Here is a 12,070-nt window from a genome sequence, read left to right as displayed (position 1 = left end):
AACAAATTCCATTGTCCTGGAAAGCTGAGAAGAATGTTGTTCTCTGGTGCATGGCGTGAGAGTCCAAGCAGTGGGTTTAATCTCGTCTGATTGGCCAGAGACTGAGTTAAAATTTGCATAGATATGCCTCCTTCCCTCTTGGAGCCCCAGTTTATTAACTCAGTCGGCCAAGAGAGACTTAATCTTTTCTTCGCTCCACTGCTTGGACTTTCTAACTAACTAAATTCAGTAGATTATTTTATCATCTACAATTTTATCATCTGCCTTCTGTGAATGTGGTTTTGGGGCGCTTCTTGCTCCAGCGCCGCTCAGCTAAGCCGTGGGGCTTCAAACGGCAGTTTTCCTTTTTTCTAAGGAATCTGTTACGTCCTCCTCACCTCCGTCTGAACGATGGCTTAATTAGCTGGCTCTTATCAGTTCTGGCAGCAAAAGAGCCAGCGTCTGCCAAGAGCCCTCGTTGGCTGCCAAGACGCTGATGAGTCACAATCTTCAGCTCTAGTCAATCCGTGGATTTGCCTGATTCAAAGAGACACCAGCTCTTGCTGCCTTTTATATCCTGTGGGGTGTGGCTCCATGACTCAGCACTTCCTAGGCCTGCCCATCCCCTGCTTCTGTTGTTCTGTTCTCTCCTGCCTACGAAACCTGGGATTGAGCCAAGCATGATTGCTGTCAGCTGGGTCTGCAAGCGTGGCTTGGGGGAGGAAAGGAGGCCTCGTTATCTCTTTGCTTGGCCTGCTTCTGGCTCCTGGAGCTGATCCAGGGAGGCCGGGGCTTCCGAGGTAAGTCTTGATGGCCCTTCCCCCTCACTGTCCAAGTCATTTTCTGGCAGCAGGCCCAGCTCCAAGGCCCTTTCAGGCATGGGGCCAGGTTCGGGGGTGGGAGCCACAACAGAATCACTGTCAACCGGGCCTTTGAAGACTGCTCTCCGTGAATTATTGCGTCCGGTTTTCAAGCCACGAGCCTCGGCTTCGGCTTTCAGAGCTGGGATTTATTTCAGCTGCCCCTATTCACTTGCAAAGCCTCAGAGCACAAGGAATTGCAACGCGTCCCGGCACAGGGTAAAGATTACAGCTATCACTCCCTCCAGCCACTTGCTGTAGCGCGATGGGCCGTGGTGTCAGCCCAGCGCCATTTTACCCAGACAAGCTTTCCAGCTGCTATTTGGGGTGCATAACGGACCGTGGTATCGATCCGGCACCATTTACCCCAGTCAAATTTCTGAGGCACATGAAGGGGCGTGGTGTCGGCCCAGCACCATTTTAACCCAGAGCAATTTTTGAACCTTGCCTTGGGGTGTGCAACGGGCAGTGGTATCGGCCAGGGTCATTTTCATGCAGGATCCCTGTAAAATTGCCACTGCTCCCAGTGTGAGAGGAACTATAGCTTGGGCCCAGAGCCATTTGGCCTCAGCCCTCATTTATCTGCCGCGTGGGTTTTTGGCACGCAAATGGCCATGGTGTCGGTCCTGTGCATTGTAAGGCCTCTTTTATTTCAGTTGGCCTGGCACTTCAGATCCTTGGTGTCGGTTCTGCGCCCTTTGCCTGCTGGGTGGCAAATTTCAAGGCTGCAAAAGCACACTGAAGCAGTGGTGTTAGCTTAGTGCCCGTTCTCCTTGGGCTGCAGGCTTAGCAGAGGCCTTTCTTCTCACAACTGTCCGTGGTGTCGGCTCAGCATTTATTCACCCTGAAGGAATGTTAGTCTTGCAATGGTAGGCCTGAAGCACAAAGAGCTGTGGTGTCAGTCCTGTGCATTGATTTCTGAACAGGATCTGTGGTGCTGGATTCCTTGTTCTCTGGCTGAGGAGTGCCATTTTGGGCACAAACTCTGTTCTGGCAAAATCCGCCATTTTGTCTAGCCTCTTTCACATTAACAATGACAGCCTTTCTTCAATATCCAGAGCTGTGCCATAGGCTTCTGTGTTTTTATTCTGCCATCCTTTGGTCATTTGGGCTCCTCACCCGACCTACAGACTTGACAGGTTTGCCTTGACTTAACTGAGGTGACCTTGCAGCACAGGAGGCATCGCATTTCTCTGCTGAGTCAACATCGCTTCAAACATCACCTCAACTTTCAAAATGGCATCTTGCAGTCGTTCTCCTTCTTGCACATCCTCTTGTGCATCGGCAGCTTCCTCACACAGATCAGGCAGATGTACTTCCAGGAGAGCCCATTCTAGACCACAATTATCTGCTCCAGCCTCCTCCTCAGCTACATCTGAAAAAGATGCACAAATGCACATTGGAGAAACAATTTACTTTAGCCCAAAAACGGGCATTACAGGCTGTGCGCTCGGCCACACCTGAGGGCCACAGGATTCCCGCTGACCCTGTAGACTCAGCAGGCACTAACACAACAGCCTGGCTGGTCCCCCAATGCTTCACCAGAACACCAGACCTTGAAGCAGGTTCTTGAAGCATGATCCCTACAGTCATGTAGCTCTTCCCTTGCCTCGGCCACTTATACACCCACTGCGGCAGTGGAGGAAGCCGAGGACTACTCCCTGTTCCAGGAAATGTCTGCATTGATTGCACAGAAAATTGCCAAGAGCACTGATGCGGCCCTCAATCAACGGAGTATTGTTGGCCCACCACAAGCTGCTCCACCCCCTTTATGGCCTATTCCTCTTTCAGGCCCGGTGGTCAGAGAGGACAGGTCTGAGACCTGCTCTCCTTCTCCCTCACAATATTCAGACAGGCCATATGTCTGTGACGAGATGACAGACTACAATCTCTCAGAGGACGAAACTTTCTGAAAGACCCTCTACTACAGGTCTGTTCCGTCATGACCTTTTTCATTCCTTACTGTACAGAGTCCCCTCGGGTCTTTATGGAAGTTATTCAGTGCCAATGGAACCAACCGGGATCTATCGTGGCTCCCAGTTACATGGACTGGAAAATGTTCACGGTAGAGCATGACCTTGAAAAGCTGTTGAAACTGCCCACCGTGGATGCTCCGCTGGCCAGTCTGGCTTCCCATAACGTTCTTCCATCTGATTCAAAGAAGGGTTTACAAGCAGAGGATCGCAGGGTAAGACCCATCAGGCTGCATCATGGGCCATATGATTGGCCACCACAGCATCCATTTTGCTCATCTGGCTTTGTCAGATGCAGACAAGGGCATCTGACGAAGTCTGCCTAAATCAGGACATCAACAAATTGATTGCTGCTGCTGAATTTTCTGCGGATGCCACCCTCACATCTGCTAAATTTACATCTAGGGCCTTAGGGTCGAATGTCACATCTCGGTGCCTCTTGTAGTTAAGGCATTGCCAAGCAGGCATGAATTCCAAATGGCAACTAGCAGCAACGCCTTTCAAAGGAGGCTCTCTGTTTGGCAAAGCCTTAGATCCTGTTCTAGTAGAACCTAAGGATAAAAAGAAGGTTCTTCCGCAGACATACAGGAGGTCAGACAGGCGGTCTACCTTTTCCTTTCGTAGACAGTTCTTTCGTGCTTCGACCCAGGGGTTTCAGAACCCAGGCTACCAACAATCATTCAATCCATCTACGGACTGATCATTTCACAGATAGCTCTTTGGAGATCACTTTCGGCAGTCACAATCTAGATGCCCCTTTTGCGGGGCTGGCCGCCGACCATACTGCCATCCCAAGTGACTGCCCCGAAGGAGGCCCTATTGGCGCTCGCCTTTCCCGATTCCTTCCCACCTGGCAAAGAACAACCACCGATGCCTGGACCTTACAAACTATTTCCCTTGGCCTTACCTTAAGAGTTACTTATTTATCTGCGCTGGCCTGGGTTAGTTTTTAAATTTATGGGTTTTTAAATGGGTTTTAGTTTTAAATTTTAATTGTGGCCAATTTTAATAAGTTTTTTAAGTGTATTTTAAACTGTATTTATATATTGTCTATTTTACTTGGCTGTGAACCGCCCTGAGTCCTTCGGGAGAAGGGCGGTATACAAATTTGATAAATAAATAAATAAATAAATAAATAAATAAGAGTTCTCTTCCGAGCCTCCTCGACATTTCATTCAGTGTTCAGGTCTTTGATAAAAGCCGAAATCCAGCACTTGTTAGCCATTCAAGCCATAGAACCGGTACCCCTTCACCATCAGGGATTCGGCTTCTATTTGATCCTTTTTCTGGTTCAAAAAAAGTTAGGAGGAAGCAGAGCCATCCTCGATTTGAAGAAGCTCAATGTGCACATAAAATACAGACGATTCAAGATGCACTCCCTGCACACTATTCTGGGCTGCATATGGCAGGGAGATCTTCTGAGATAGATCTGTCTGTGGGAGGCTTATCTCCATGTGCCCATCAGACCATCACACAGGAGATACCTCCAGTTCTGCTACGCAGGGGCCCACTTTCAGTACCGGGCGCTCCACTTCGGACTGTCTTCCTCCCCAAGGACATTCACAAAACTGCTCGATGTTGTGGTTGCCCATTTGCGGCACAGCCCGTCCGTCTGTTATGCTATCTAGACGACATATTGATCATGTCATCATCCCATCAACAAGCACTTCTGGACCTTTAACTCATGATCCGAACCCTTCAAAACCTGTGAATTGTTCACTGTGAATTGGGAGAAAAGTCACCTTACACCTTCCACCTCCCTGGTCCATCTAGGAGCACGAATCAACACTCAGACCTGCTTTGTATTGTATTTCTCTCCAAGGAGCAGCTGTTCAGCATCCGTACCACTGTGAGACAGGTCAAGGCCTGTCCAAGGGTTCCCTTGGTGCTCCTATCTCAACTGCTGGGCTAGCAATTGTACCTTGGGCGAGGCTTCACTCCCGCCCCCTTCAGTGGCTTCTTTTACCCAGCCAAAAGACAGGCCTTAGCAATGCCACTTCACAAAGGTGCGCAAATCACTGGACTGGTGGACTTCTCCAGCCATGGAGAAGGGGAGCTCCTTCCAGGAACATTCTTGTCTCATTCTAACCACAGACGCCAGCCTATTCAGGTGGGGGTGCCCATTTTCAATCCCAGATCACCCAGGGTCATTGGTCCCCAAAGGACCTGCTCAACGACATCAATTAGCTGGAGTTGAGAGTGATCCATCTGGCGGTACGCCATTTCAGACACCAGCTGTTGGCCTACCATGTGTTGGTGCTAATGGACAACATCACCTCCAAATCGCACGTGAACCACCAGGGAGGGACATGCTCCAGAGTACAGATGGAGGCCGAAGTCCTGACCCTGTGGGCAGAAAAGCACCTCTTACTGCTGCAAGTGAGTCACATATCTGGGGTTGCAAATACCCAAGTGGATTGGTTGCATCAACCATGTAAAATCCACATCTCTTTCACCCACATCTCTTTTGTCAGATCGTGGACAGATTCAGTCTTCCAGTATGGATGTCTTTGCAAGTCCATCCAGTGCACATCTTCCACAGTTCTACACCCGGTTCCAGACACTAGGGGCTGAAGGCACCAACGCCCTCAGATGTCCGTGGCCTCAGGGCCTATTATATGCTTCCCCTCTCCGATCCCACTCATACCGAGGGTCATCAGGCAGGTCTTGGGGACAGGCGCAGAGATACTTCTCATGGCTCCTCACTAGCCCCATTGATTCTGGTTTGCAGACCACATGAATCTATCAATCTCTCCACCATGGAGGATTCCCCCAGACAGGATCTCCCTGTGCCAGGGGGCCATTGTACATCCAGTTGGCCATCTGGCATTTGAACGGGAGATCCTACAGAAGGACCATTTCTCTGGAAGTGTAATCACCACCATTTTAGCTTCTCATCACCCATCATGTTACCACATGCCTCCCACCGACCCGTACGCTCCCATAGAGAGGGACTTCTCAGGGTGCCGTCCGCCAAACAATGTCGGCTGGCGGCCCCCAGGGGAAGGTCCTTCTCTGTGGGGGCTCCCACACTCTGGAACGAACTTCCCCCGGGTTTACGCCAAATACCCGACCTTCGGACATTTCGTCGCGAACTCAAGACTCATCTTTTTATCCGCGCAGGGCTGGCTTAAATTGGGATTTTAATGTTTAAATTTATTAATTTTAAACGGGGTTTTCTTAGTATGGTAAATTTTAATCATTGGGCTAATTTAAAATAAGTTTTTTAAATCGTATTTTAAACTTGTATATTGTATTGTCGGTTTTATTATGCCTGTACACCGCCCTGAGTCCTTCGGGAGAAGGGCGGTATAAAAATCAAATAAAATAAAATAAATAAAATAAATAAAATCGACATCCCGCATCTACGATGCCACATGGGCTGCATTCTGCCACTGGTGCCTCCGACAGAACATCGCTCCATCATCAGTGGCCATTCCACACATCCTGCAATTCCTTCAGGATGGCTTAGACTGCATTAGCAGTCAACATGCTTCGCAGACAAATTGCAGTACTGGCAACTCTTCTGTTGTGTCTTGCCCGCTCTCACAGCAGCCGGGGCCTTCTTATCTGCTCCCGAACACGGAGGAATGTATGCCTCCCAGCCCCAGTCCTGGCTCCATGCCCAGACAAGCTGAAGAGGAGGGGGCACCTCCCAGTCCCAGCCCTGGCTCCATGCCCAAGCAGGCTGCAGAGGAGGGAGCACCCCCCGGCCCCAGCCCATGCCCAGGCAAACGGAGCAGCTAGACCCCTCCCCCTCCTCCACAGCATGTGAGCCTGAGGAAAGTTTATTTCCAACAGCTGTTGATTGGAGTGACCCTCGCATCAGAAGACTGGATAGGCGGAGGCAACAGAAGGAAGGGAGGGGCAGGCCTTAATGAGTGCTGAGTCATGGAGCCACACCCCATGGCCTATATAAAGGATCTGCTTTCTGGCAGTCTCTGAGTCAGGCAAAGTCGAACTTATCTTGCTGAAGTCACTTTCTGGTCTCCTGCCTGCTCTGAGGACTTTGCTAGGACTTTGGGCAGAGCTGCAAAGGCAAGCCTGATTCGGATTTCCCTGACCCGGCCATCAGCGGAGGAGTGGGACACAACATCTTCTTCCTGGGATTGGAGGCGAATTCCTCGCACCACCCAAGGGTGTGTAGTTTCCTGAAAGGTGCATCCAATCTATGTCCTCCGCCAGTACACAGATATCCATCTTGGGATCTTTCCCTCGTACTACAGGTTCTTACCTCACCTCCGTTTGAGCCCATGGATGCTCCCAGCCTTAAGCCGTTGACCTTCAAGGTCACATTTCTGGTTGCTATAACGTCTGCTAGGAGAGTTTCAGAGTTAGTGGCCCTATCTGTCCGCAAAAATCTGTTTACCTTTTATCCCGACAGTGGTGCTCCGCCTCGACCCCACATTTATTCCAAAAATCAACTCCTGGTTCCACAGGGCCCAGGAGGTTATTCTCCCTGATTTTTGTCCATGACTTGAACGCCACAGGGAATGGCAGTGGCATTCCTTAGACATCTGCAGGCTCTATGCAAATACATCAATCAGATAGCTTCTTTATGATGATCGGAGTCATTATTCGTCTTTTACCAGCCTAGTTCCTTGGCGCTAGAGTGTCCCCTTCCACCATCAGCTGCTGGCTTAAAGCCTGCATATCAATGGCCTACGATCAAAAGACGAGGCCTCGGCTGTCTCACATCAGGGTCCACTCGATGAGGAGCGCAGCCACTTATGCAGCATGGACCACTCAGGCCTCCATCCTTGATATTTGTTGAGCAGCTACCTGGACTTTGCCCCCACCATTCATCTGCAAGTGCCGAATTGACAAATTTGCCTCTGCTGATGCTGCCTTTGGGCAGAGGGTGCTACAGCAGTTCTTCCCACGGAAAGGACTCTGAACACCTCCATCTCCCGCTCTAGGGATACTTAGTTTGGGTATATCCCACTGCTTGGACTCTAAGCAGTGCACCGGAGAAAGAACGCTGTACTTACATGAACGTTCTGAGTGCGCTGCATGAGAATCCAAACCCTCCCTTTCTTAATTCCATGAGGGAGGGTCTGGGGGCAATTTTCTTCTTTCTTATTACAGGTTTCCTCCTCTCCAGATCCAGACCTCGTTAATAAACTGGAGCTCCAAGAGGGAAGGCAGCATATCTATGCAAATTTTAACTCAGTCTCTGGCAAATCAGACAAGATTAAAACCACGTAGTGCACCCAGAACGAATGTTCACGTAAGTATAACTTTCTTTTGCTACCTTTTTCCCTTTCCCAAATGCTAGCACACCATCTTTCTGAATGCTGCCATCTTTCGTAATCTTTTTCAGGAAACTAATGTTTTTCTGAATTTTTCGGGAGATTTGTGTTTTTCTCTCATTAATTGTGAGACAGACAACAGAGAAATTGCAAATGATTATCCCATGATTACAGAGTACTTGGCGACTGGTCATAAACTGGTTGCCAAGAACCCAAAATTTGGTCACATAACCAGGTTAGCAGCATGACTAATTACAATGGTCGGAGATGCTTTCCTTCTGAGGTTGTTGTAAAATGAGTCGTAAATCATGGATTATCTATAATTTAACTCTTTCTTTCCATAAAATTTTATTAAATTTATATTCCATTTTTTGTTACATTTTAGGGAGCTCCTAAAAATGTATTTCTATGCCTAATACTATTTTGGAAAGGCTACAGTTGGTGCTAGTTTTTTGCCGGAGATAAAAGTTTTATACTGTTGCTGCTTTACTCTTAAATATATAATGATTTTAGGTGTCACCTTGCTTGATTTTTAAACTTGCTTGATTTTATCTTTGTAGACCAGTTTACATAATCTACTACATGTCCTGGATTGGAAAACAATTTAAGAGATCCATGATATGCTAAAGTTATTCACTAAAGTTATTCAATGCTGTGCTCGGGTTATTCATAGCTGAGTTTAGAATGAATTCTTACCATGGCTTGTGAATAACTTGAGCATGGCACTGATTGAAAATTTATTGCATAATTACTACAATGTAAATAATGCTCCCCCAAATACTCCTAGAGTATGGGAGGTAGAAATCTGATAGCAGGGAAATTATTTTTATATGTAAATTGTTTCAAGGGCATATTAGAAATATATGCTTTTTTTGTACATAGAATGTGAATATCTGAGTTTCCTATACCAATCTTTTCTATACCTTTTCAAGTCCTTATCCTCCCCCCTTTTTTTATTAGCAGTAAGCTGTTCCATGATGCACTGTATTTGGACTTGGTTTTCTTTGGAAGGAAGCAAAATAAACTTAACTTGAGAAACGGTTTAAATACAACACCCAGGCAGGTTCTACTCCTTTAAATGAAATCTGTATAAAATGGCAACTCCCCAAATGGCTGCTAACTTTGTCCTAGCTAATATTTTTGTATATATGACAGTCTCTAAATCATAGTTTTTTTAATAAGAGGTCCATAGATGACAACTTGGATAGGAAAAGAAATTACTATTTTATTTTTTTTACTAAACTTTAACTGAATTTAGACTTTAATTCAATAATAGGCAACAAAGCAATTTATTGTCTCTAGATTCCAAAAATAATAAACTTCAATATATCTTATATAAAATATTTTGATAACTCTATTTAGGCACAGTTATTCCTTTAGAACAATTTATCTCTTTATTACTTTTTTCCTTAAGGAGTCAGCTTTCACCAGATTCTCAAAGGGTCTTTGGCTCAAAAAGATTAAGATCACTTTCTTGAAATAAATTGTGCTGCTTTTTAAGTAAACATTTACTTGATTTTATCATTAGAAACTTAAAATTGTTAACTTAATTATATTTCTGTCTTTCTGATTTAGGGTCTGAAGTGGAACAGACCACAGTTCTGGGAATATATTAAAAAGATGGCAACTCAAGGTATGGATTAGTATAATCCAGATGGAAATTAAATAGATTGTGATCACTTGGATATAACCGCCAATTTTTAGTTCTTAAAAATAATAAGAAATTGAATTTATATATGAAATTACATATAAAATCCTGCTATCTTACCTTGATTTGATGTTTAATGATGAACAGAACAAATACTTGTTCTGCTTTGCATCTTTGCAGAGGTGCTAAGCCATTTAACCTTAAGTGGAATTTTTAAGTAACTCATTTAAAAACTTCTTTTTTAATGAAACGTAGGTTCATTTAAAACATAGGTTAACATTCAATGAGGAAAAAGCTGTTTTGGATATGAAACATATCATAGTGTTCCACATATTATGCCACATTATTTCAGATCAGCCATGCTTTAGTAGAACTGAAATCTAGAACCATCTTCAGTTCTTATTTCAGATAAAATGAAATATGGATGGGGCAAAAAGGGTAAACCTCCTCCTTCTCGCTTGTACAGTGCACAAATTAGTGTATCAGTCCATCAACCCCATTTTCTCACTCTTTTTTTTTTCTTGGCCATCACCATAAACATCTCAGTGCAATGTATTCATCTGTTATACCCCGAAAGGAAATCGCAAAATTTATCACAAAAGTTTTTTGTAAAGTAATATATATTATTTCACTGTTAAAAGAGAATTTTTCCACTATCTTAAAGAAAATTTATATCTAGCATGTGATTTGTGTCTCTAAATTAAAATTGTAATAAAATTTTGCCAAATGTTTTCTGTTACTTTAGCAACTTGTTTTTAACCAATTTATTGCCAGCAGCTGATTTAATGGAGTTGGATATGGCAATGGAGCCAGACAGAAAAGCAGCCGTCAGTCATTGGCAGCAACAGTCATACCTAGATTCTGGTATCCATTCTGGTGCCACAACCACTGCTCCCTCTCTGAGTGGCAAGGGAAATCCTGAAGAGGAAGATGTTGATACCACCCAAGTTCTGTATGAATGGGAACAGGGATTCTCTCAGTCTTTCACTCAAGATCAGGTGGCTGGTAAGTAGAGTTCTGTGATTATATTAATCACTCAACTGCATATCAGTAGATTAAAAACAGTTTACTCTTGTTCCAGATATTGATGGACAATATGCTATGACCCGAGCACAGAGAGTACGTGCTGCCATGTTTCCAGAAACATTGGATGAAGGCATGCAAATCCCATCAACACAGTTTGATGCTGCACATCCAACAAATGTACAACGACTTGCTGAACCTTCCCAGATGTTAAAACATGCTGTGGTTAATTTAATAAACTACCAAGATGATGCAGAGCTAGCAACTCGTGCCATCCCAGAATTGACCAAATTGTTAAATGATGAGGACCAGGTATGTGCAAATTGATTCAGCTTATATTTATTGCAATTGCTAAGAGGCATCACTTAGTGGACTTACTTTTGGATTTTGAAAACATTAAATTTCAATGTATTTATTAGGTTGTGGTGAACAAAGCAGCAGTTATGGTTCACCAGTTGTCCAAAAAAGAAGCTTCTCGTCATGCTATCATGCGTTCTCCTCAAATGGTTTCTGCCATTGTGCGTACTATGCAGAATACAAACGATGTAGAAACAGCCCGTTGTACTGCAGGTACACTACATAACTTATCTCATCATCGTGAAGGCTTACTGGCAATCTTCAAATCAGGAGGTATTCCTGCTCTGGTTAAAATGCTCGGGTATGTAAATTAATTGATTTGATGTATCTATGCATTATATGTTTGCCTTGCCTGGGATATTTGTTAATTTGATTTTCTCTTCATAGGTCTCCAGTGGATTCTGTGCTTTTCTATGCGATTACTACTCTGCACAATCTTCTTTTGCATCAAGAAGGTGCTAAAATGGCTGTCCGCCTAGCTGGAGGTTTACAAAAAATGGTTGCCTTGCTTAACAAAACAAATGTTAAGTTTCTGGCGATTACAACAGATTGTCTTCAGATTCTTGCATATGGTAATCAAGAAAGTAAGGTAATACTTGAAATTATATTATGTAGTGAATAAGTAGTAAATTGGACAATTATGGGACACATAAAATTTTGTACTAATCTAATCCCATAACTTTGTATATTGTGTAATATCTTGTGTATATGATTTGAACTTCAAGAATAGTTACATTTATGTCAGTAATGAAACACAAGGTTCACATGCAGATGACCTCAAATTCATGCATACATAGTGCCATTCGAAAGAATTATTGTCATTGGTATTGGGTGATTAGCCAGTGGTCTACAATATAAAATACTTATTTATTATATATACATACGTATACATTTCTCTCTCACACACACATGCACACACACACACTCCCCACTCAGAAGAGTGGGGAGTGTGTGTGTGTGCATGTGTGTGTGAGAGAG

At 44.6% G+C, this 12,070-nt stretch overlaps 1 protein-coding gene across 7 annotated transcripts in view; it reads left to right on the top strand.

Annotated features, from left to right (window-relative positions):
* CTNNB1 (catenin beta 1) overlaps positions 1 to 12,070 on the top strand; it is a 43,917-nt gene that overhangs the window by 16,444 nt on the left and 15,403 nt on the right. For 4 of the 7 annotated variants that reach the window (XM_058184161.1, XM_058184164.1, XM_058184163.1 and 1 more), the window contains exons 2-6: positions 9,640 to 9,697; positions 10,490 to 10,717; positions 10,794 to 11,047; positions 11,155 to 11,393; positions 11,480 to 11,681. In XM_058184161.1, the coding sequence (XP_058040144.1) occupies positions 9,685 to 9,697; positions 10,490 to 10,717; positions 10,794 to 11,047; positions 11,155 to 11,393; positions 11,480 to 11,681 (936 nt within the window). In that variant the 5' untranslated portion in view covers positions 9,640 to 9,684. Of the gene's footprint in view, positions 1 to 9,024; positions 9,124 to 9,639; positions 9,698 to 10,486; positions 10,718 to 10,793; positions 11,048 to 11,154; positions 11,394 to 11,479; positions 11,682 to 12,070 lie in introns of all 7 variants that reach the window. The other 3 variants (XM_058184162.1, XM_058184160.1, XM_058184159.1) reach the window with 3 other exon arrangements.

Source organism: Ahaetulla prasina, chromosome 4 (assembly GCF_028640845.1).
Source record: "Ahaetulla prasina isolate Xishuangbanna chromosome 4, ASM2864084v1, whole genome shotgun sequence".
Classification (NCBI taxonomy): Eukaryota; Metazoa; Chordata; class Lepidosauria; order Squamata; family Colubridae; genus Ahaetulla; species Ahaetulla prasina.
The sequence above is the reverse complement of the archived record's forward strand: the minus strand, read 5'-3'. Positions and strand labels throughout refer to the sequence as shown.